The sequence below is a fragment of the Sebastes fasciatus genome, chromosome 9 (assembly GCF_043250625.1).
Source record: "Sebastes fasciatus isolate fSebFas1 chromosome 9, fSebFas1.pri, whole genome shotgun sequence".
Lineage (NCBI taxonomy): Eukaryota > Metazoa > Chordata > Actinopteri > Perciformes > Sebastidae > Sebastes > Sebastes fasciatus.
Window position 1 is genome coordinate 25,349,481 of NC_133803.1, and position 24,750 is coordinate 25,374,230.

A 24,750-nucleotide genomic window follows, 5' to 3' on the forward strand; every position below is an offset into this window, starting at 1 on the left:
CTAAAGAAGTTAAGTTTTGGTTTTGTCGCCTAAACCAAAAGATGTTTTTGTTTTTTTTGTGCCTAAACTTAAAGAAGTTGTAGTTTTGTTGCCTAAACCTAAAAAAGCATTTTTGTTTGTGTTCAAAACGTTTCATTCAGTTTTATGTGTTAGAACGATTTGCTTTTAAGTTTCACTTTCAGTTTTACAACATTGTAGGCCTCTAATGACCCACATTTATATAATCTTTATGAGATTTTTCTGTCTTCCAATAGAGCTCAATTAATTTCAATATGGAAGAAAATACATTTTCAGTCTTGAAACTTGCTTAAAATGGGTGATGAGCAGTGTTGTGCAGCACCATATTAGTTAGTAACTTGAGTTAATAAGTCATAAAAGTTGTGTGATTACTTTTTTCAGTAGCGAGTAGTTTAAGGCAGGGGTTCTCAAACTTTTATATATATATATATATATATACTGTATATATAGTGATGATTCTTAGTTTCAGGTAATTATACACTAATGAACACATAGTTATGAATATTATATTCCATTTCTGCAAAAAATATAGTTTTTCTGCCTCCTCTTAGTGCTCCTAAAAGCATTTGCGAGATTCCAGGAGCAGTGATTGACAGCTGCTTTAGAGACTGCTCGGCTCTGATTGGTTGTTTTCCTTCAGGCGTGGTGGAAACTTGCAAATGCCTTCAGGAGCACTAAGGGGAGGCAGAGGAACCTGATTTTTTTTACTACTGTCAGGATATAGTAACATAGTCATAGTACTATGGATGAGCTTCTGAAGGTAAATGTAATATCACCATTCTGTATTGTGAAAATGAGAGCACGCCATAGGTCAACTTTTAGCCTGTGGGGTTAATTCAGCAAGTAGATTTTCTCTAAAAACAAACAATGAAATCACACTTTGTTCCATTTACACCGCTGTCTGTTTTATTACTTTTCAAGAACTACAAAACTCATCTTTTTCTATGAATACTTGACATGACCCAATGAGCCTACAGGCAGTAGTGCAATTCAGCCTTCACTACTTTGACATCATCATTTTTACGAACTCTGCAAGGAAGAGAGGGGAGGAGAAAAAAAAGTGCTGTGACTCAGTGTCCGATGAGTGACCAAAACCGATTCAAAACATAAAATACAACATCTACCAACCTTCATAGTTGACCTGTCCATCTCCGTCAATGTCTGCTTCTCTGATCATCTCGTCCACTTCTTCATCAGTCAGCTTCTCCCCAAGGTTTGTCATCACATGGCGCAGCTCAGCAGCACTGATGTATCCATTGCCATCCTGAAAATTACATCCATAAGTAAGCACATATTTTTAAAAACTGCTGCACATATGTGAGAGTGCAGACAGCGTTTACCTTGTCAAAGACACGGAATGCTTCTTTGATCTCCTCCTCGCTGTCTGTGTCCTTCATCTTCCTGGCCATCATGGTGAGGAACTCTGGGAAGTCTATCGTTCCATTTCCTGAAGACAATAACACATTAATGAGGGATATCCATCTAGCACATCAACAATGTGTGTGGTTAGCAGGTTTTGAAGGCAGATTGAGTCCTCACCATCAGCATCCACTTCATTGATCATGTCCTGCAGCTCTGCCTCTGTGGGGTTCTGGCCCAGAGAGCGCATAACTGTGCCCAGCTCTTTGGTGGTGATGGTGCCATCTCCATCCTTGTCAAAGAGCGAAAATGCCTCCTTGAATTCTGATTACAAAAAAATAAAAGTGGATGGCCTTCTATAGTTAGGCAGATGTCACACCTATAGCTGGACATACACATCAAATCTGGCAAAACAGTAGCTGTAATATAACACTGCAAGTGGTCCAAGAACAGAGCCATATTGCAAAATACACTGCGACACTTGCAGAACACAAAACTGGAGAAGAATCAGTCAGGAAGGGAGAAGGAGAGAGCTACTGTCCGTGGCCACCACATGCAAAACCATTTCCTTTTTGGGGTTGTCTTGCTGTTGCCTCTCCATTGCACCTGTTGTCACTTTCATTTGCACCAAAGCAGGTGAAAGTGATTCATAATCACTTGTGCTTCCTAAATGGACAGATTGATATCCCTGAAGTTTAACTGATGATGGTGTTATACTGTTTTTTTGAGCAGTGTATATATATGTTACTGCAAATGGAAATAAAGTTTTTCTTTGACTAAAGTGTTCCTGACGGAACTGTTTTATGACCAGTAGGCTGCCCTGAGGAACGCCTTAAAATGCAAAAGTATAAATCCACTGCAGGGGATGCAAGGATCCATAACGCAGGCCACTTTGCAGGATATGAAGGAAGGATGCAGCGATGTCTTACCAGCAATCTGCTCTTCTGTAAGCTGATCAGCCTGCAAAATACAAGATGAAGCAAAAAAATATCCAGAATTAGCTTTACCACCTTAGAACAAGCTGGATGGTCTCAAAGTTAGGGGCCACCTATTCATTTAAAAATGCTGTAAACACATTTTATTAATATCTGTGTCAGAATCTGTAACAAAAACACGTTGTCGTGTTCGGTTAGCTAACAATCTTGTTACTGAACTTGGGAAACTGCAGAAATACTGTAATAAAATCTAAGACGTGCCCTTAAAACCTTAACATTAGATCCATCTACATTTGAATGTTCGATGACGCCAACTTTACCGTAGACAATCATGGACGACTTACAATTTGGCGGTAAATGATAGAACTCTAGACTGGAGATAAAATATAATCTTGTTTTTCTTACCATTTCGATGTAGATGTAGCGGCTGGTTCAGGTCAAAATCCGTAACAAACCAAAGCACAACACAAAGCCTAACGGACTGACAATCTCTATGAACACACTGAGGAAGAGGCAACTGGACTCGCCCTTAACAGCCATCCTTTAACTCCTCCCCTTTTCAATATCACTCCACCAACTTCCCTTTTCCTTAGTTGTTCAAATATTTTAAAACACTTTTAAATATATTATTAGCTACACAAGAAAATCAAGAAACATCTGCAATGCCCAAGTAAGACTGTGGTAAAGGTTTGTTGTCGATATTAGCAATTATATTGCGTATTGCTGGTGGTCTACATAACGGCGTATGAATACTTTCTGATACTCTGTGATGAGGCACAAGATGAAGCAGAAAGAAATCATGCTCTCTGATTGGTGTGTTTGTGATAAAAGCATTTGCAAGATTCCAGGAGCAGTGATTGACAGGTGCTTTAGAAACTGCTCGGCTCTGATTGGTTGTTTTCTTTCGGGCGTGGTGGAAACTTGCAAATGCCTTCAGGAGCACTAAGGGGAGGCAGAAGAACCAGATTTTTTACTAATGTCAGGATATAGTTATTTTTGTTAAAGTTACCAACTGTAGCTTTAAATGGCAGCAGGTTAAACACAGCATCAACTGATGTAAATCAACTGATGTAAAATGGACTTTTACATAATTTGACTGCACTTAAAACTACAGTAATGAAAATAACATTTTGTCATATTTGCTCAAACTGTCACTGTATACTGACAGTAGTACATGAGTCAGATACTCTGTGAAAAAATCAGGTTTTTCTGCCTCTTCTTAGTGCTCATAAAAGCATTTCAAAGCAAGATTCCAGGAGCAGTGATTGACAGCTGCTTTAGAGACTGCTCGGCTCTGATTGGTTGTTTTCTTGGAGTGGTGGAAACTTGCAAATGCCTTCAGGAGCACTAAGGGGAGCCAGAAAAACCAGATTTTTTTCACACAGCATCTGTCAGGATATACTGACTGTTTGAGCAAATATGACAAAAAAAAGTTTTTATTGAAGTTCCCAACTGCAGCCTTAAATGGCAGCTGTTTCTCCTCTGACCCAAGCAGGTTAACCCCCGCGGGCGGCCGTGGGAGATCTTTGTTAGTTTGATCCCGTTTAAATCGATCTAAAATGAAAACCATAACATCTAGAGCAGTGGTCTCAAACTCAATTTACCTGGGGGCCGCTGGAGGCAGAGTCTGGGTGAGGCTGGGCCGCATCAGGTATTCCACAAAAAAAGCTTTGTTAAAAAAAAAACAATCTTCTCAAACGTCATTATTAACAGTTCTTTAACTTGAATGGGTTCTTCTGAACATGAACGGTTCTTCTGAACACGAACTGTCCTGAACATGAATGGAACATTGAAGAACATGAACGGTTCTTCTGAACATGGCCTCTATTGCGTCTCCCACTTTTCCTGAAATTGTCTGTGCTCGTCACCAACCTTTCTCTTCACTGCAGGCTTTGAAAAAGACATGATTGGGGCTGTGTGACAAGATATATATTCATTCCACTTGGTGTCACTCCGCAATAAAGTTGTGCCTGCTGTGTTTGTGTTGCTCTGCAATTACACCACCAAACCGCTAGTTGGCGGCGGCGTCTCTATGAGTTTCCTTCTTCTTCTTCTTCTTCTTGTACTACAAACAGAAACTGAGCGGAGTTGGAGCTAATAACTGTTGAACCACAGAACTTTTACTGACATTACTGGAACGCCGAAAAGAGAAAATATATCTGAGTGGATTTGTGTGAACAAACATTGAAAAGATGGAGGCAGAGAGAAGTAGAACTTTCTGTGGTTGTCCGGGGTCCTGGCCGCTCAGCATCGCTGAGAGACTGGACCAATCACAGCTGTTGCGGTCTGCGTCGCCGGGACGTGTAGTTACATTTCTGGAGAGGTGCACGTCAGGCTACGGCGTCGATTCAACGCAGAAGTATAAATCAAGCTTTAATCAAGCTTATGCGATGTTACACGGGCGCCGCCACAGTTGTTGTGAAATGTTTCTCTGCTTGCATCAAGCCCGGCCGATTGCCCGCCCCCGGGAGCCATATACCCCGCTGTGATTGGTAGGTTCGTTCAGCTCGGGCTCGCGCAACAAAGGGACCTTCCACGGCAAACTGCCATTCACATAAAACTCGCGGGCCGAGGGCGCCTGGTTAGCTCAGTTGGTAAAGCGGGCGCCCATGTAACAAGACTTGGTCCTGACCGCGGCGGCCCGGGTTCGAATCCGGCCTGTGGCCCTTTCCGCATCCACTCTCTCTCTCCCCCCTTTCCAAGACTCTATCCACTGTCCTGTCAATAAAAATGCCCCCAAAAAAAAAACTTTATAAAAAAGAAAAAAAAAAAAATTTGCGAGCCGCACTAACATTAAACTTTCATATCAAGGTGGGGGCCACAAAATATCGTCTTGCGGGCCGCAATTGGCCCGCGGGCCGCGAGTTTGAGACCCCTGATCTAGAGCATTCAGTCTTTTTGCAGCAGAAAGTTAAGGCTTCTGTCTATTCGCGTCATCACGTTGTACGCACGCGATGATGTCATTACGTTAAGTTATATGCGGAATGTAACACAATTATCATAATGCCTTTGCAATCAATCTGCTCATAATATATATATATGAACTGGAAAAACAAAGTTCGGAAACTTGTGTTTGGTTGATTATTTCTCTGTTGTTACAATGCTAATTGGCATTGTATTTTACATTGTTGGAAAGCCTGTTTATTTACCTTTACAATGATGTCCAACTTGTAAGGATCATGCATTTGTGGGATGAGCAGCACAGCTGATTGTGTGGGTAGCGCCCAAGAAAAATTTGCCAAAATGCTCTGCCAATGGTAAACAGTGTATTCTCCTGTTGGTATTGACTCTTGTTTTGAGTTGTTTGGTGGATTGGATGATTGAACTCTCTATCAGTAACAAGGAACAAACAAGACATATTGGCTATTTTACACTTTATTCATTTAATACACCGTCAGGAGCCTCAGTAGCGGTGGAAGATCCATACGCAGCCACAACAGCCTGACACCTCCTCCTCATGCTGGTCACCAACCTGGTCACACGTTGCTGTGGGATGGCGTTCCATTCCTCAACCAGGATTGGTTGCAGGTCAGCCAGCGTGGTTGTGTTGGTCACTCTAACACGTACAGCACGTCCAAGCTGATCTCACAAGTGTTGAATTGGGTTGAGGTGTGGACTCTTGGCAGGCCGTTCCATTCTCTCTACTCCCACATTGTGGAGGTAGTCTGTGATAACCCTGGCTCTCTGGGGGGTGGGGTGGGCGTTGTCATCTCGGAGGATGAAGTTAGGTACCAGATTGTGGAGATATGGGATCGCCACTGGCTGCAGAATCTCATCCCGATATCTCACTGCATTGAGATGGCCTTCAATGATGACAAGCCTTGTTTTGCCAGTGAGGGAGATGCCCCACCACCCCCCACACCATGACACTGCCCCCAAATATTTGACACCATGACACCGCCCCCACCAAAAGCTGTTACTCCATCGGTGCAACAATCAGCATAGCGTTCTCCACGTCGTCTCCATACTTTCACCCTGCCATCCAACTTTGACAGACAGAACGTGGACTCATCACTGAACATGACATTCCCCCACATGTTCATGTTCCATTGTCTGTGTTGTCGACACCAGCGCAAATGGGCCTGACGGTGAAGGGCAGTCATTGCAGGCTTCCTGGTAGCCTTATGAGAATACACTGTTTACCATTGGCAGGGCATTTTGGCATATTTTTCTTGGGCGCTACCCACATAATCAGCTGTGCTGCTCATCCCACAAATGCATGATCCTCACAAGTTGGACATCATTGCGAAGGTAAATAAACAGGCTTTCCAACGATGTAAAATACAATGCCAATAAGCATTGTAACAACAGAGAAATAATCCACCAAACACAAGTTTCCGAACTTTGTTTTTCCAGTATATATATATATATATATATATATATATATATATATATATATATATATATATATTACACAGCATTGTTGAATACTCTATTCTGATTGGTCATTCATGGCATTCTACAGTCTATTTCTTTATAGCAGACCGTTACTATGTAAAGCAGACAGATTATTGATTTCTTAAGTGAGTAGCCGTAAGCAAATATAATGTACAGCTAGCGGGACATTGTTGTGAAATAAACAACAATGTTTCTTTTACAACAGTGACTGGGTCACTGCACATTATCCCTTACTTATATTTATATATATTTTTGAGTATATCTCAAAAACTGAAAAAAATGTGCGTAGCTAAAATAACTTATGGAATGTCAATAAATATTTGTATTTGTGTTTCTACATTTATAAATCTTTTGTATCAATATGTTTTGTTTTGTTTTTCGTACAATTTTACGAAAAAAAAGTCTGATTTTCTTAATTATTATTATTTATTATTCGTGACACAATTTCAACACTTATTATTAAGGTTTATTGACATAGATAACCCTTTACCTTAGGTTGTACAATATTTAGGGATATGAAACATTTGAAGCTGCTCCAAGAACTGACGTCCAAATAAGCAAAAATACCACTGGGAGGACCATTTCTATTGCAGAGTTCAAAGGGTTAAACACAGCATCAACTTGCATTACTGTGTGTATCTGCGTATGACTCTGAACACATCATCTTTCAGCAGTCCTCTGCTGCTCCTAATCTCACGATTTGTGGCTTTTGTCCCGTCAGTTGTACAATCCCAGTTGAATATGACTCTGGTAACGTGTAGTACAGTTGGTTATTGTTGCTGCTTGTTTTGTTTTTTTGTCATACTAAACTAGTCCACAGGACAGCAGGCATTATAATCCAAGATTGTGATATTTTTGTAAAAAGCCACCATCTGCTTACTTGATATTATTATGCAATGAAAAATGTTTTAATGGTAGATATTTAGGATAAAAAAAATATTAGGGATGAACTACTGAAGTTAAATGTAATATCACCATTCTGTATTGTGAAAATGAGAGCACGCCATAGGTCAACTTTTAGCCTGTGGGGATAATTCAGCAAGTAGATTTTCTCTAAAAACAAACAATGAAATCACACTTTGTTCCATTTACACCACTGTCTGTTTTATTACTTTTCAAGAACTACAAAACTCATCTTTTTCTATGAATACTTGACATGACCTGATGAGCCTAAGACTATACATACATTTTAATGCAGACCTAAATTTCCCTTCTCTTTTATCCATCTGTCCATCCAGGGCCGTCTGCTGGTGAAAACCGGGCGTGTCCACCTCGGGGAGAAGGTCCTGCGCGATGCGGTCCAGGTCCACAGCACCTCACACGAGGCGTGGAGCGGCCTGGGCGAGGCCCTGCAGTCTCGGGGCTCTGGCCAGGCCCCCGACTGCTTCATGACAGCCCTGGAGCTGGAGGCTTCCTGCCCCATCCGGCCCTTCACCATCATCCCCAGGGAGCTTTGAGAGGCCTGGGCTGGTTTGGGTTAAGGACTTGGCCTGTTGCTGGAATTATACACTGATGCTGGGTGGAAAAATTTTTCTTTAAATGAAAAGTTTGGCATTTTTGGGAGATGGACCTGTTCACTTTCTTGCCAAGTGCGGGCTGAGAAGATTGATACCACTCATATCTGTCTATACATCAGACCAGCACATATACGGGTACTTTGCAAAAAGTCAAGGCCACGCCCCCTTTTGGGGGAAAGAAAACCAAAGATCCTATAGACTTCAATGCAATTTGACGTATGTTTGGATTGGGATTTTGACAAATTCGTATGCATTTATCGCTTGTTATACAAACATTTATTTCATACAAACAGTAGTTTTATACACGTCTAATAATTATTTTGCGATCTTGCCTGAACCTGAGCATTTGTGATACTTTAATAAATGAAGGTTGATCGCCGTCATGTCCCTTCAGTCTTCCCCCGTCCAACACAGTGGCCGGACATTGCTTATCCAGACTTCTATACATATTTGATTGAATCACGTCAGGCTAGATGTTGTCTGTAAATAACCAACGTGTTAGCAGTCAACTGTTTGACCTATAGGCTGAGATTTAGTTGGAGACGACAATCTGATGCTGCTATAACGTTAATGTATGACTGTATTACTGCAGCAGCCTCCCACTCAAGTCACCGTCACCGGCATCATTTAGTGATTTACCACACTGATAGTGAATAGTCACGTATCGTATGTGCCTCAAATCTCAGTGTGAAGCCTGGATTAACCCGCTACACAACAGATTTTTGTCTTTTTTTCTCCTGTAACAGCGAGTTTCTTTCCCCTAAACGGGAGCGCAGCCTCTGCGATGACGCGATGCTGGTCTGGTCTATAGCTTGGAGCCATAAAGCGTCTCTATTATATATTTTTTTAGGACAAGCCAGGAGATCAGTGTATTTGTATTTGTTGTTGGTGCAACCAACTACACAACAACTCTTCGGCATAGAGTTATTACTATTTCCAGTTTGTTTAAAGTAGAAGTGTCGAGATATGTTTCAACTTCTTCTCTTTACTCTGTTACCGTCTATGAGGGGATGCGGGATTGTCCCCTAAAAGGTGGGAGGGTTTATGCGAGCCTACTCTGAATGACGTGTTGCTGGTCTGATGTATGCTAGTGATCAGCATTAGTGCTAGCTTTATGGAGATTTGGACATGCATTACATCAACAACACTACTAAAGAGCCTACCCGTATACATACATTGGTTTTCAGCTGAGATTAGGGGTTAAGTTAGACTTTTAATATGAAGCTACAGCCAGGAGACAGTTAGCTTAGTTTAAGACAGTCTAGCTCATAACCCCCTGTAAAACCACAATTGGTTGTTTTTACCCTGGACGAATTAAACAAACAAGATTGAATGTGTTTAGTGAACTAAAGAGGTTAGGCAGATTTTTTTGTAATCCTTGGACGGAGCAAGGCCAGCTGTTTCCCCCTGTTCCCAGTCTTTATGCTAAGCTAAGCGAACTAACGCCTGTACTCCTTTAGGCCTAGTTTCATATTTATATGAGCAGATATGAGTGATATCAATCTTCAATGTGCTTGTTTTATTGGCGCAAATGGTCCCCATCTGTAGATTTGCACTTTTTAATGAGAAAGCACAATTTTATAATTTATAGAAAATTGTTTTGCAGACCCCCTGACAGACTGCCACGGACCCCACTTTGAGAATCAGTGGTGTAAGAGAAATACAATTTGAAATTCAATAATCACATGAGAGTTAGTAAATCCCACTAACGCTCCTTCACTTCAACAGTGGGCGTCAGCCTGTCCACTATATTTTGATGACATCAGTTTGGTCTCTCTGCGTTGGAAAGACTGTTACGGTAGCTGCTCATTAGTTGTACGTATGTTGAGAACATTGTACTCACTAAGTTAATTTCTGAGATCTGGGACGAGCCGACATTGCTAAAAAATAGGTCCAACAAGCCTGATCTTAACTAAAGCTAAAATTACAACCCAAAATGCAGGAAGCTACATGTCTTTTCCAGGAAGTGCATGTTTGATTATTCGTCTTCTGGTACTATATATTGCTTGTAAATGCATGGCTTTTTGGCAGCTGGTTCCCAAATTTTGCCAACAAGTTTGCAGTGTAACAATAATGTAAAAAAAGAGTGCAGTGTAATGGATTAGCTATCTCAGCAGGATTTTAAGTTGATTTTCATTCTCTATCTACATTTCATTAAAGGTACATTGTGTAAGATGTGGCGGCATCTAGTGGTGTGGTTGCAGATTGCAACCAACTGAGTACCCCTCCGATCACTCCTCCCTTCCCAAAACTGCGGTAACGTGAGCCGCCGAGTGTAAAACTGTGGGAACGCCGTTCACCTCGCTCAGAGGCCATCCTTACCATAATAACACTCCTTTAGGAGCAACGGAAGTCAGACGGTGGCTGGCGGTACTACAGCTTTACACTTTGCGGCTCACGTTACCGCAGTTTCACAAGCGTGTCGGAGCACTACGGTGGCTTTCAGGTAACGTAAAAATGCAAAACGCTCTCGCTAGAGCCAGTGTTTGCAGCAGAGCAACATGGCGGACATAGTTATGAATATTTTATTCCATTTCTGCTAATAGATCGTCCAAAATGTCACACACTGCTCCTGGACAGCTGCTTTAGAGACTGCTCGGCTTTGATTGGTTGTTTTCCTTCAGGCGTGGTGGAAACTTGCAAATGCCTTCAGGAGCACTAAGGGGAAGCAGAGGAACCTGATTTTTTACTACTGTCAGAATAAAGTTATTTTAATAAAGTTGCCAACTGTAGCTTTAAATGTCAGCAGGTTAAACACAGCATCAACTTTCCTTACTGTGTGTATCTGCATATGACTCTGAACACATCATCTTTCAGCAGTCCTCTGCTGCTCCTAATCTCACGATTTGTGGCTTTTGTCCCGTCAGTTGTACAATCCCAGTTGAATATGACTCTGGTAACGTGTAGTACAGTTGGTTATTGTTGCTGCTTGTTTTGTTTTTTTGTCATACTAAACTAGTCCACAGGACAGCAGGCATTATAATCCAAGATTGTGATTTATTTGTAAAAAGCCACCATCTGCTTATTTGATCTTATTATGCCATGAAAAATGTTTTAATGGTAGATATTTAGGATAAAAAAAAAATATTAGGGATGAGCTTCTGAAGGTAAATGTAATATCACCATTCTGTATTGTGAAAATGAGAGCACGCCATAGGTCAACTTTTAGCCTGTGGGGTTAATTCAGCAAGTAGATTTTCTCTAAAAACAAACAATGAAATCACACTTTGTTCCATTTCTGTTTTATTACTTTTCAAGAACTACAAAACTCATCTTTTTCTATGAATACTTGACATGGCCTGATGAGCCTACAGGCAGTAGTGCAATTCAGCCTTCACTACTTCTGCATCATCATTTTTACGAACTCTGCAAGGAAGAGAGAGGGGGAGAAAAAAAAAAGGGCTGTGACTCAGTGTCCAATGAGTGACCAAAACCGATTCAAATCATAAAATACAACATCTACCAACCTTTATAGCTGATTCGTCCATCTCCGTCAGTGTCTACTTCTTTGATAATCTTGTCCACTTCTTCAGCAGTCATCTTCACCTTAACGTTTGTCATCACTTCGCGCAGCTCAGCGGGACTGATGCATCCACTGCCATCCTGAAATGACATAGTGAGTAAGAACGTTTTTTAAAAACTGCTGCACATATGTGAGAGTGCAGACAGCATTTACCTTGTCAATGATACGGAATGCTTCTTTGATCGGCTCCTCGACCATCATGGTGAGGAACTCTTTGAACTCTATCGTTCCATTTCCTGAAGACAATAAGACATTGATGAGGGATTTCCATCTAGCACATCAACAGTGTGTGTGGTTAGCAGGTTTTGAAGGCAGATTGAGTCCTCACCATCAGTATCCACTGCCTTGATTATCTCCTGCAGCCCTTTCTCTGTGGGATTATGGCCCGCAGAGGACAAAACTTTGCCCAGCTCTTTGGTGGTGATTTTGCCATCTCCACTCTTGTCAAAGACGCCAAATACCTTCTTGTACTCTGATTACAAAAAAAAGTGAATGGGCTTCTTTAGTTAGGCAGATGTCACACCTATAGCTGGATATACACAGCAAATCTGGCAAAACAGTGGCTGTAATATAACACTGCAAGTGGTCCCAGAACAGAGCCATACCGCCAAATACACTGCTCAAAAAAATTAAGGGAACACTTAAATCACACATCAGATCTTGATGAACGAATTATTCAAGTTGAAAATCTTTACTGATGTACATTGTATAATTTATTGAGAACAAAATGACATGACAACGGTCAATGGAAACCAAAATCATCAACCCATTGAGGGCCGGCTTCAAAATCACACCGAAAATCTAAGTAAAAGATTGAAATCACAGGCTGATCCAACTTGAGTGAATTTCATCACAGCCTCTCATAATGTGACTCAGTAGTGTGTATGGCCTCTGCATGCCTGAAAGCACTCCCCACCATGTCTGGACATGCTCCTGATGAGTCAGCGGATGGTGTCCTGGAGGAGCTGGACTACCTGTTCAACCTGTTTGAGCTGCAGGTAACGCCTCATGCTACAAGTAGTGACAAGAAAACTAGCAGAACACAAAACTAGAGAAGATTCAGTCAGGAAGGAGAAGGAGAAGGAGAGAGCAACTGTCTGTGGCCACCACATGCAAAACCATTCCCTTTTTGGGTCAAAGCAGGTGAAAGTGATTCACAATCACTTGTGCTTGACAGCGATGTCTTACCAGCAATCTGCTCTTCTGTAAGATATTCAGCCTGTAAAATACAAGATGAAGCAAAAAAAATTCCAGAATAAGCTTTACCACCTTAGAACAAGCTGGATGGCCTCAAAGTTAGGGGCCACCTATTCATCTAAAAATGCTGCAAACACATTTTATTAATATCTGTGTCAGAATCTGTAACAAAAACACGTTTTCGTGTTCGGTTAGCTAACAATCTTGTTACTGAACTTGGGAAATCGCAGAAATACTGAAATCAAATTGTTAGATCCATCTACATTTGAATATTCAATGACGCCAACTTTACCATAGACAGTCATGGACGACTTACAATTTGGCGGTAAATGATAGAACTCTAGACTGGAGATAAAATATAATCTTGTTTTTCTTACCATGTCGATGTAGATGCAGCGGCTGGTTCACGACAAAATCTGTAACAAACCAAAGCCAACACAAAACCTAACGGACTGACAATCTCTATGAACACACTGAGGGAGAGGCAACTGGACTCGCCCTTAACAGCTATCCTAAACTTCCTCTTTTCAATATCACTCCGCCAACTTCCCTTTTCCTTAGTTATTAAAATATTTTAAAACACTTTTAAATAAATGATTAGCTACACAAGAAAATCAAGAAACATCTGCAATGCCCACGTAAGACTGCGGTAAAGGTTTTGACGTCGGTATTAGAAATTATATTGCGTATTGCTGGTGGTCTACATAACGGCGTATGAATACTTTCTGATACTCTGTGATGAGGCACAAGACGTAGCAGAAAGAAATCATGCCCTCTGATTGGTGTGTTTGTGATAAAAGCATTTGCAAGATTCTACAAGCAGTGATTTTTTTTTTTTACCTTTATATATTCAGGGCGTTGTTGAAACTGAGAACAATGCTCTCAGCAATGCTCTCAGTTTCAGGAACGCCCTGATCACATTCACATCTGGAAGTTGCCCAATACAACCACAGTCTGATCTGCTGGCCACTGAGCAACTCCAGTAGAGCGGTTGGGGTTGAGTGCCTTGCTCAAGGGAACCTCAGTGGTGGTCAGGAGGGAGGGGCAAGCGCTGCTTTTCACTTTCCCCACCCAGATTTATCCTGCCAGTCCGGGGATTGAACCGGTCTCAAGCTCACTTCTCTAACTTTTAGTCCAGCACTAACAGCTGCTTTAGAGACTGCTCGGCTCTGATTGGTTGTTTTCCTTCGGGCGGTGGAAACTTGCAAATGCCTTCAGGAGCACCAAGGGGAGACAGAGGAACCAGATTTTTTGCTACTGTCAGGATATAATTATTTTCATTCAACTTACCAACTGTATCTTTAAAAGGCAGCAGGTTAAACAAAGCATCAACTGATGTACATAACTTGATTGTACTTAAAACTACAGCAATGAAAATAAAAGAATTTCACCAAAAGCTGTGTTTCTACATTCATAAATCTTTTGTATCAATATGTTTTGTGTTTATTTCGTACAATTTTATGAAAAAAAGTCTGATATTTTTAATTATTATTTATTATTCGTGACAGAATTGCAACACTTATTATTATGGTTTATTGACTTAGATAATCCTTTAGCTTAGGTTGTACAGATTTTAGGGATATGAAACATTTGAAGCTGCTCCAAGAAATGACATCACAATAAGCAAAAATACCACTGGAGGACCATTTCTATTGCAGAGTTCAAAGGGTTAAACACAGCATCAACTTTCATTACTGTGTGTATCTGCGTATGACTCTGAACACATCATCTTTCAGCAGTCCTCTGCTGCTCCTAATCTCACGATTTGTGGCTTTTGTCCCGTCAGTTGTACAATCCCAGTTGAATATGACTCTGGTAACGTGTAGTACAGTTGGTTATTGTTGCTGTTTGTTTTGTTTTTTTGTCATACTAAACTAGTCCACAGGACAGCAGGCATTATAATCCAAGATTGTGATTGTAAAAAGCCACCATCTGCTTACTTGATATTATTATGCCATAAAAAATGTTTTAAAGGTAGATATTTAGGATCAAAAAAAATATTAGGGATGAGCTTCTGAAGGTAAATGTAATATCACCATTCTGTATTGTGAAAATGAGAGCACGCCATAAGTCAACTTTTAGCCTGTGGGGTTAATTCAGCAAGTAGATTTTCTCTAAAAACAAATAATGAAATCACACTTTGTTCCATTTCTGTTTTATTACTTTTCAAGAACTACAAAACTCATCTTTTTCTATGAATACTTGACATGACCTGATGAGCCTACAGGCAGTAGTGCAATTCAGCCTTCACAACTCCAACATTTTTACGAACTCTGCAAGGAAGAGAGGGGGGGGGAGAAAAAAAAAAAGTGTTGTGACTCAGTGTCAGATAAGTGACCAAAACCGATTCAAAACACAAAATACAACATCTACCAACCTTTATAGTTGATTCGTCCATCTCCATCAATGTCTACGTCTTTGATAATCTTGTCCACTTTTTCAGCAGTCACCTTCTCCCCAAATTTTGACATCATTTGGCGCAGCTCATCAGCACAGATGTATCCACTGCCATCCTGAAAATGACATAGTGAGTAAGCATATTTTTAAAAAACTGCTGCACATATGTGAGTGCAGACAGCATTTACCTTGTCAATGATATCGAATGCTTCTTTGATCGCCGTCTCGTCGTCTGAGCATTTCATCATCTCGGCCATCAGGGTGAGGAACTCTGGGAACTCTATCGTTCCATTTCCTGAAGACAATAAGACATTGATGAGGGATTTCCATCTAGCACAACAGTGTGTGTGATTAGCAGGTTTTGAAGGCAGATTGAGTCCTCACCACCAGAATCCACTGCCTTGATCATGTCCTTCAGGTCTGCCTTTGTGGGTTTCTGGCCCAGAGCTTGCAAAGCTTTGCCCAGCTCTGTGGTGGTGATTCTGCCATTTCCATCATGGTCAAAGAGTGAAAATGTCTCCTTGAACTCTGATTACAAAAAAAAAGTGGATGGGTTTCTTTAGTTAGGCAGATGTCACACCTATAGCTAGATATACACAGCAAATCTGGCAAAACAGTGGCTGTAATATAACACTGCAAGTGGTCACAGAACAGAGCCATAACGCAAAATACACTGCTCAAAAAAAATGAAGGGAACACTTAAATCACACATCAGATCTTGATGAACGAAATATTCAAGTTGAAAATCTTTACTGATGTACATTGTATAATTTGTTGAGAACAAAATGACTTAACAACGGTCAATGGAAACCAAAATCATCAACCCATTGAGGGCTGGCTTCAAAATCACACCGAAAATCTAAGTAAAAGATTGAAATCACGGGCTGATCCAACTTGCTTGAATTTCATCACAGCAACTCATAGGGTGCATCCCAAAGCTCTTAATTGCATCCCTGTTTCCCTCACTTGCGTCTTTTCCTTGCATCTTAGTCCCTCCCACCAGGGAAGCATGGAGAGACGCAAGGAAACCATGCAAGGAGAGAGGAAACGAGGAAATACGATTTAAGAGACATGAGACGGTCGTTTCCTCTCTGATGACAGCAGCAGCTGATCACATCTGGATCAAATGTCAGTCAGCTTTAACAGCTGTTTGTGTCTGAACTGTACTAATACTAATAAAGACAAGTGCAAGCTGCAGTCTGTATTTCTACTGTGGACTGAGTCTTGCTTAGAGGCTCAGGAAACATCTCTACTGGCACAATAACTTTATATTATTTATTCATTATTAGCGTCTGTAGTTATTGATATTCTGATTGTGAGTAAATTATTTCATAACTCAGAATACGAGTATGGTGTCTTTTGAACACTGGACATTATGTATTAGGCTAAAGGGAAAATGTAAATGATGTAACTCATATCAAACCCGACGTTCAAGAATGATCAGCCTCATGTGACTGAATGGAAATGAGGATAAATGATGTAAAGGGTGTTTGTTGCTGACAGACAGACTGTCCTTCTCTCTTTAATGGTATCATTAATAAAAGTAAACGGGGGAAATAACAGATCATGAAAAGACAAATCATTCTAATAAATGAAGAAAGTTATTTTAGACACGTTTGTCAGGTATTATAAACCCCTCTCAGTGTCAGGCTGAGAAGCAGAGATACTGCAGGTCCTTCTGCTGCTGTTTAAAGCTACAATTAACACAGATTACAACTAGATGGTGACTCAGAAGATAACTAAACTATAAAACTTTTAATCTGTGATCTGTTTTCACTCCAGTATAAAACTCCAGTGAAGTTGAGAGGTAAAGTTATCAGATCAGTCTGATCGGCAGCAGCGTCCAATCAGTAACTGATATCCAATAAGGGGGCGTGTCGGTCGGTAAAAGACTTCCGTGGAGGATACACTGGTGTATCCTCGCTCATGGCTCCTCTGGCAAGCCTCTTCGATCCTCGCTCCTCGATGCACAAATAAGGGCTTTGGAACAGTCTTCAGGATGGCGCACCAGAACAATTTCCGGTTCAAGCGAGGATCGAGGGAGGAAACGAAAATTAAGAGCTTTGGCATGCACCCATAATGTGACTCAGTAGTGTGTATGGCCTCCGCATGCCTGAAAGCACTCCCCACATTGTCTGGGCATGCTCCTGATGAGTCAGCGGATGGTGTCCTGGAGGAGCTGGACTACCTGTTCAACCTGTTTGAGCTGCAGGTAACGCCTCATGCTAAAAGTAGTGACAAGGAAACTAGCAGAACACAAAACTAGAAAAGATTCAGTCAGGAAGGAGAAGGAGAGAGCAACTGTCTGTGGCCACCACATGCAAAACCATTCCCTTTTGGGCCAAAGCAGGTGAAAGTGATTCACAATCACTTGTGCTTGACAGTGTGTCTTACGATTAATCTGCTCTTCTGTAAGCTGATCAGCCTGTAAAAAACAAGATGAAGCAAAAACATATGCAGAATTAGCTTTACCACCTTAGAACAAGCTGGATGGCCTCAAAGTTAGGGGCCACCTATTCATCTAAAAATGCTGCAAACACATTTTATTAATAGCTGTGTCAGAATCTGTAACAAAAACACGTTTTCGTGTTCGGTTAGCTAACAATCTTGTTTCTGAACTTGGAAAATTGCAGAAATATTTAAATAAAATCTAAGACGTGCCCTTTAAACCTTAACGTTAGATCCACCTACATTTGAATATTCAATAATGCCAACTTGACCATAGACAGTCATGGGCGACTTACAATTTGGCATTAAATGCTAGAACTCTAGACTGGAGATAAAATATAATCTTGTTTTTCTTACCATGTCGATGTAGATGCAGCGGCTGGTTCACAATAAATTCCGTAACAAACCAAAGCCAACACAATAGGGACTGACAATCTCTATGAACACACTGAGGAAGAGGCAACAGGACTCGCCCTTAATGGCCTTTAACTCCTCCCATTTTCAATATCACTCCACCAACTTCCCTTTTCCTTAGTTGTTCAAATATTTTAAAACACTTTCAAATAAATTATTAGCTACACAAGAAAATCAAGAAACATCTGCAATGCCCACGTAAGACTGCGGTAAAGGTTTTGACGTCGATATTAGAAATGATATTGCGTATTGCTCGTGGTCTACATAACGGCGTATGAATACTTTCTGCTACTCTGTGATGAGGCACAAGACGAAGCAGAAAGAAATCATGCTCTCTGATTGGTGTGTTTGTGATAAAAGCATTTGCAAGATTCCAGGAGCAGTGATTTTTTTGTTACCTTTATTTATTCAGGGAGAGGTTCACTGAGAGCAATGCTCTCAGCACTGACAGCTGCTTTAGAGACTGCTCGGCTCTGATTGGTTGTTTTTTTTCCAGGCGTGGTGGAAACTTGCAAATGCCTTCAGGAGCTCTAAGGGGAGGCAGAAGAACTTGATTTTTTTTACCACTGTCAGGATAAAGTTATTTTCATTCACCTTATCAACTGTATCTTTAAAAGGCAGCAGGTTAAACACAGCATCAACTGATATAAAGTAGACTTGTACATAACTTGATTGCACTTAAAACTACAGTAATGAAAATAACATTTGCTCAAACTGTCACTGCATACTGACAGTAGTACATGAGACAGATACTCTGTGAAAAAAATCTGGTTTTTCTGCCTCTTCTTAGTGCTCATAATGTGAGGGCTTTTGTTTAGGACCCAGAAGCAGACACAGACACAGCTGGATGTTGGTTGAAAGTCAGGTGGATTTATTGTAATAAAGGTGGTGAGGGCGCTGGAGAAGGCAGGGGACAGGCAGGCTGCTGAGCAGGGTGGAATGGCTGGAGGAATGAGCTGAGGCCGCGTGTAAGGATGGCTCGATGGGAGGCTGGCACTGGAATCCAAGAGCACAGGAGAACACAATGTTAACACGAGAAGCACTAGGAAAACGCACAAGAATTACTCTGGTATCTATGGTACAGAGCGGCCGAAGGTATACCAACTGGTAGGCAGAACAATCTGGAGAGGACTGGCTGGAAAACTGGTGTTCTTCAACTGTGGGTTGATTAGGTTGATTGTTGACAGGTGCAGAGTGCAGAGTGGAGAGTGAGACTATGGGTACGTCCCAAAGCTCTTAATTTTCGTTTCCTCGCTCCTCGATCCTCGCTTGAACCGGAAGTTGTTCTGGTGCGCCATTTTGAAGACCGTCCCAAAGCCCTTATTTGTGCATCGAGGAGCGAGGATCGAGGAGCGAGGAGCGAGGAGCGAGGATCGAGGAGCGAGGAGCGAGGATCGAGGATCGAGGAGCGAGGAGCGAGGATCGAGGATCGAGGATCGAGGATCGAGGATCGAGGATCGAGGATCGAGGATCGAGGAGGCTTGCCGGAGGAGCTATGAGCGAGGATACACCAGTGTATCCTGCACGGAAGTCTTTTACCGACCGACACACCCCCTTATTGGATAACAGTTACTGATTGGACGCTGCTGCCGATCAGACTGATCTGATAACTTTACCTCTCAACATCACTTGAGTTTCATACCGGAGTGAAAACAGATCACAGATTAAACGTTTTATAGTTTAGTTGTCTTCTGATTCACCATCTAGTTCAAATGTGTGTTAATTGAAACTGAACAGCAGCAGAAGGACCTGCTGTAGCTCTCCTTCACACACCGTCACTGAAGGAGCTCGACACTGAGAGGGGTTTATAATACCTGACAAACTGACTTAAAATAACTGCATTTTTTAGAAAGATTTTTCTTTTCATGATCTGTTATTTCCCCCGTTTACTTTATTAATGATACCATTAAAGAGAGAAGGACAGTCTGTCTGTCAGCAACAAACACCTTTTACATCATTTATCCTCATTTCCATTCAGTCACTTGAGGCTGATCATTCCTGAACGTCGGGTTTGATATGAGTTATATCATTTACATTTTCCCTTTAGCCTAATAAATAATGTACAGTGTTCAAAAAACACCGTAGTCATATTCTGAGTTATTAAATAATTAACTCACAATCATAATATCAATAACTACAGACGCTAATTATGAATAAATAATATAAAGTTATTGTAGAGATGGTTCCTGAGCCTCTAAGCAGTCCACAGTAGAAATACAGACTGCAGCTTGCACTTGTCTTTATTAGTATTAGTACAGTTCAGACACAAACGGCTGTTAAAGTTGACTGACAGCTGATCCAGATGTGATCAGCTGCTGCTGTCATCAGAAACGGACGTCGCTTCACGTGACGCTTCAGAGGAAACGACCGTCTCATGTCTCTTAAATCGTATTTCCTCGTTTCCTCTCTCCTCGCGTGGTTTCCTTGCGTCTCTCCATGCTTCCCTGGTGGGAGGGATTAAGACGCAAGGAAAAGACGCAAGTGAGGGAAACAGGGATGCAATTAAGAGCTTTGGGATGCAGCCCAGGTGCCTGATAAGGAAGCCGCGCCCCTGCTACACCCACACAGACAGACAGACAGGGGAGGGGGAGACACAGGGGAAACAGAACACAGGAAAACCACTGTAGTCATGGCCAGAGCCGTGACATATAAAAGCATTTGCATGTTTCCACGAGCAGTGATTGACAGCTGCTTTAGAGACTGCTCGGCTCTGATTGGTTGTTTTCTTTCCTTCAGGTGTGGAGGAATCTTGCAAATGCCATCAGGAGCACTAAGGGGAGGCGGAAAAACTGGATTTTTTCACACATCTGTCAGGATATACTGACTGTTTGAGCAAATGTGACAAAAAAAGTAGTTTTTTATTAAAGTTACCAACTGCAGCCTTAAATGGCAGCTGTTTCTCCTCTGACCCGAGCAGGTTAACCCCCGCGGGCGGCCGTGGGAGATCTTTGTTGGTATGATCCTGTTTAAATCGATCTAAAATGAAAACCATAACATCTAGAGCATTCATTCTTTTTTCAGCAGAAAGTTAAGGCTTCTGTCTATTCGCGTCATCACGTTGTACGCTCGTGATGATGTCATTACATTACGTTATATGCAGAACGTAACAAAATGATCAAAATGCCTTTGCAATCAATCTGCTCATAAAATATATATATAATTTATATATTTATTACACGGCATTGTTGAATACTCAATTCTGATTGGTCAATCACGGCGTTCTACGGTCTATTTCTCTATACCAGACCGTTGCTATGTATAACAGACCGTTGCTATGGGCGCAGTTCTGATGTCAGACTCTGGCGGACCGTTTTTGTATAAAATTATTGATTTCTTAAGTAAGTAGCCGTGTAATAAGCGGGATAATGTACAGCTGGTGGGTCATTGTTGTGAAATAAACCCCTTCAGGGCGATGTCGCCCTGAAGGGGTTTATTTCACAACAATGACTGGGTCACTGTACATTATCCCTTACTTACATTCTGTATATGTATATATATATATATATATATATGCTCCTAATCTCACGATTTTGTGGCTTTTGTCCCATCAGTTGTACAATCCCAGTTGAATATGACTCTGGTAACGTGTAGTACAGTTGGTTATTGTTGCTGTTTGTTTTTGTTTTTTGTCATACTAAACTAGTCCACAGGACAGCAGGCATTATAATCCAAGATTGTGATATTTTTTGTAAAAAGCCACCATCTGCTTACTTGATATTATTATGCCATAAAAAATGTTTTAATGGTAGATATTTAGGATAAAAAAAAATATTAGGGATGAGCTACTGAAGTTAAATGTAATATCACCATTCTGTATTGTGAAAATGAGAGCACGCCATAGGTCAACTTTTAGCCTGTGGGGTTAATTCAGCAAGTAGATTTTCTCTAAAAACAAACAATGAAATCACACTTTGTTCCATTTACACCACTCTCTGTTTTATTACTTTTCAAGAACTACAAAACTCATAATTTTCTATGAATACTTGACATGACCTGATGAGCCTACAGGCAGTAGTGCAATTCAGCCTTCACTACTTCGACTTCATCATTTTTACGAACTCTGCAAGGAAGAGAGGGGAGGAGAAAAAAAAAAGTGCTGTGACTCAGTGTCAGATAAGTGACCAAAACCAATTCAAAACATAAAATACAACATCTACCAACCTTTATAGTTGATTCGTCCATCTCCATCAATGTCTACTGCTTTGATCATCTCGTTCACTTCTTCAACAGTCAGCTTCTCCCCAAGGTTTGTCATCACTTGGCGCAGCTCAGCAGCACTGATGTATCCACTGCCATCCTGAAATGACATAGTGAGTAAGCACATTTTTTAAAAACTGCTGCACATATGTGAGATTGCAGAAAACATTTACCTTGTCAAAGATACGGAACGCTGCAAGGTTGATCTCCTCCTCCTCGTCGTCTGAGCCTTTCATCGCACCGGCCACCATGGTGAGGAACTCTTTGAACTCTATCGTTCCATTTCCTGAAGACAATATGACATTAATGAGGGATTTCCATCTAGCACATCAACAGTGTGTGTGGTTAGCAGGTTTTGAAGGCAGATTGAGTCCTCACCATCAGCATCCACTGCCTTCATCATATCCTGCAGCTCTGACTCAGTGGGATTCTGGCCCGCAGAGTGCATAGCTTTGCCCAGCTCTTTGGTGGTGATTTTGCCATTTCCATCATGGTCAAATTCGTCAAATCCCTTCTTGAACACTGATTACAAAAAAAAGTGAATGGGCTTCTTTAGTTAGGCAGATGTCACACCTATAGCTGGATATACACAGCAAATCTGGCAAAACAGTGGCTGTAATATAAAACTGCAAGTGGTCCCAGAACAGAGCCATACCGCCAAATACACTGCTCAAAAAAATTAAGGGAACACTTAAATCACACATCAGTTCTTGATGAACGAATTATTCAAGTTCAAAATCTTTACTGATGTACATTGTATAATTTGTTGAGAACAAAATGACATGACAAGGCTCAATGAAAACAAAAATCATCAACCCATTGAGGGCTGGATTCAAAATCACACCGAAAATCTGAGTAAAAGATTGAAATCACAGGCTGATCCAACTTGCGTGAATTTCATCACAGCCTCTCATAATGTGACTCAGTAGTGTGTATGGCCTCCGCATGCCTGAAAGCACTCCCCACCATGTCTGGGCTTGCTCCTGATGAGTCAGCGGATGGTGTCCTGGAGGAGCTGGACTACCTGTTCAACCTGTTTGAGCTGCAGGTAACGCCTCATGCTACAAGTAGTGACAAGAAAACTAGCAGAACACAAAACTAGAGAAGAATCAGTCAGGAAGGAGAAGGAGAGAGCTACTGTCTGTGGCCACCACATGCAAAACCATTCCCTTTTGGGCCAAAGCAGGTGAAAGTGATTCACAATCACTTGTGCTTGACAGCAATGTCTTACAAGCAATCTCCTCTTCTGTAAGCTGATCAGCCTGTAAAATACAAGATGAAGCAAAGAAATTTCCAGAATTAGCTTTACCACCTTAGAACAAGCTGGATGGCCTCAAAGTTAGGGGCCACCTATTCATTTAAAAATGCTGCAAACACATTTTATTAATATCTGTGTCAGAATCTGTAACAAAAACACGTTTTCGTGTTCGGTTAGCTAACAATCTTGTTACTGAACTTGGGAAATAGCAGAAATACTGAAATCAAATTGTTAGATTCATCTACATTTGAATATTCAATGACGCCAACTTTACCATAGACAGTCATGGACGACTTACAATTTGGCGGTAAATGATAGAACTCTAGACTGGAGATAAAATATAATCTTGTTTTTCTTACCATGTCGATGTAGATGCAGCGGCTGGTTCACGACAAAATTCGTAACAAACCAAAGCCAACACAAAACCTAACGGACTGACGATCTCTATGAACACACTGAGGAAGAGGCAACTGGACTCGCCCTTAACAGCCATCCTTTAACTCCTCCCCTTTTCAATATCACTCCACCAACTTCCCTTTTCCTTAGTTATTAAAATATTTTAAAACACTTTAAAATAAATTATTAGCTATACAAGAAAATCAAGAAACATCTGCAATGCCCACGTAAGACTGCGGTAAAGGTTTTGACGTCGATATTAGAAATGATATTGCGTATTGCTGGTGGTCTACATAACGGCGTATGAATACTTTCTGCTACTCTGTGATGAGGCACAAGACGTAGCTGAAAGGAATCATGCCCTCTTTTTGGTGTGGTTGTGATAAAAGCATTTGCAAGATTCTACAAGCAGTGATGTTTTTGTTACCTTTATTTATTCAGGGAGAGCTTTACTGAGAGCAATGCTCTCATCACTGACAGCTGCTTTAGAGACTGCTCGGCTCTGATTGGTTGTTTTCTTTTGGGCGCGGTGGAAACTTGCAAATGCCCTCAGGAGCACTAAGGCGAGGCAGAGGAACCTGTTTTTTATTGCTGTCAGGATAAAGTTATTTTCATTCAAGTTACCAACTGTAGCTTTAAATGATTGGTTCACTGTACATTATTCCTTACTTATATTTATATATATATTTTTGA

At 41.1% G+C, this 24,750-nt stretch overlaps 3 protein-coding genes across 11 annotated transcripts in view; 1 reads left to right on the forward strand and 2 right to left on the reverse strand.

Moving 5' to 3' along the window:
* Positions 1–10,954, forward strand: part of ttc7a (tetratricopeptide repeat domain 7A) — a 65,205-nt gene extending 54,251 nt beyond the window's left edge. For all 3 annotated transcript variants that reach the window (XM_074646895.1, XM_074646896.1, XM_074646897.1), the window contains one exon: positions 7,949–10,954. In XM_074646895.1, coding sequence (XP_074502996.1) covers positions 7,949–8,167 — 219 coding nt within the window. In that variant the 3' untranslated portion in view covers positions 8,168–10,954. The remainder of the gene's footprint in view (positions 1–7,948) is intronic.
* LOC141774326 (calmodulin) lies at positions 897–24,175 on the reverse strand. 5 transcript variants are annotated; one of them, XM_074646905.1, is made up of 6 exons: positions 24,021–24,113; positions 2,307–2,337; positions 1,558–1,701; positions 1,359–1,465; positions 1,147–1,282; positions 897–1,047 (listed from the first exon to the last, which is right to left on the reverse strand). In XM_074646905.1, exons 1-6 carry the CDS (start codon positions 24,021–24,023, stop codon positions 1,019–1,021), a joined length of 450 nt encoding a protein of 149 aa, XP_074503006.1. In that variant the 5' UTR covers positions 24,024–24,113; the 3' UTR covers positions 897–1,018. The 5 variants fall into 5 exon arrangements, with proteins under 5 accessions (XP_074503006.1, XP_074503005.1, XP_074503004.1 ...); XM_074646904.1 differs by lacking the exon at positions 24,021–24,113 and adding an exon at positions 2,718–2,817; XM_074646903.1 differs by lacking the exons at positions 897–1,047; positions 1,147–1,282; positions 1,359–1,465; positions 1,558–1,701; positions 2,307–2,337 and adding exons at positions 22,117–22,266; positions 22,368–22,503; positions 22,577–22,689; positions 22,782–22,925; positions 23,635–23,665 and having other exon boundaries at positions 24,021–24,153.
* LOC141774329 (calmodulin-like) lies at positions 11,454–18,278 on the reverse strand. 3 transcript variants are annotated; one of them, XM_074646913.1, is made up of 6 exons: positions 18,150–18,264; positions 12,939–12,969; positions 12,079–12,222; positions 11,904–11,986; positions 11,695–11,830; positions 11,454–11,593 (listed from the first exon to the last, which is right to left on the reverse strand). In XM_074646913.1, the coding sequence occupies exons 1-6, from the start codon at positions 18,150–18,152 to the stop codon at positions 11,565–11,567; spliced, it is 426 nt and encodes a 141-aa protein (XP_074503014.1). In that variant the 5' UTR covers positions 18,153–18,264; the 3' UTR covers positions 11,454–11,564. The 3 variants fall into 3 exon arrangements, with proteins under 3 accessions (XP_074503014.1, XP_074503013.1, XP_074503012.1); XM_074646912.1 differs by lacking the exon at positions 18,150–18,264 and adding an exon at positions 13,325–13,390; XM_074646911.1 differs by lacking the exons at positions 11,454–11,593; positions 11,695–11,830; positions 11,904–11,986; positions 12,079–12,222; positions 12,939–12,969 and adding exons at positions 15,317–15,460; positions 15,533–15,639; positions 15,729–15,872; positions 17,739–17,769 and having other exon boundaries at positions 18,150–18,278.
* Positions 24,176–24,750: the final 575 nt, after the last annotated feature.

What these genes read in the sequence shown, in the direction of transcription:
- LOC141774329 (XM_074646911.1), bottom strand. An exon ending in CAAGGCAGTGGATTCTGGTG is followed by an intron (nt 15,640 to 15,728) that starts GTGAGGACTCAA and finishes TATTGTCTTCAG; the next exon opens with GAAATGGAACGATAGAGTTC. An exon ending in CATTCGATATCATTGACAAG is followed by an intron (nt 15,461 to 15,532) that starts GTAAATGCTGTC and finishes TGTCATTTTCAG; the next exon opens with GATGGCAGTGGATACATCTG.
- LOC141774326 (XM_074646903.1), bottom strand. An exon ending in GAAGGCAGTGGATGCTGATG is followed by an intron (nt 22,690 to 22,781) that starts GTGAGGACTCAA and finishes TATTGTCTTCAG; the next exon opens with GAAATGGAACGATAGAGTTC. An exon ending in TGGACGAATCAACTATAAAG is followed by an intron (nt 22,267 to 22,367) that starts GTTGGTAGATGT and finishes TCTTCCTTGCAG; the next exon opens with AGTTCGTAAAAATGATGAAG.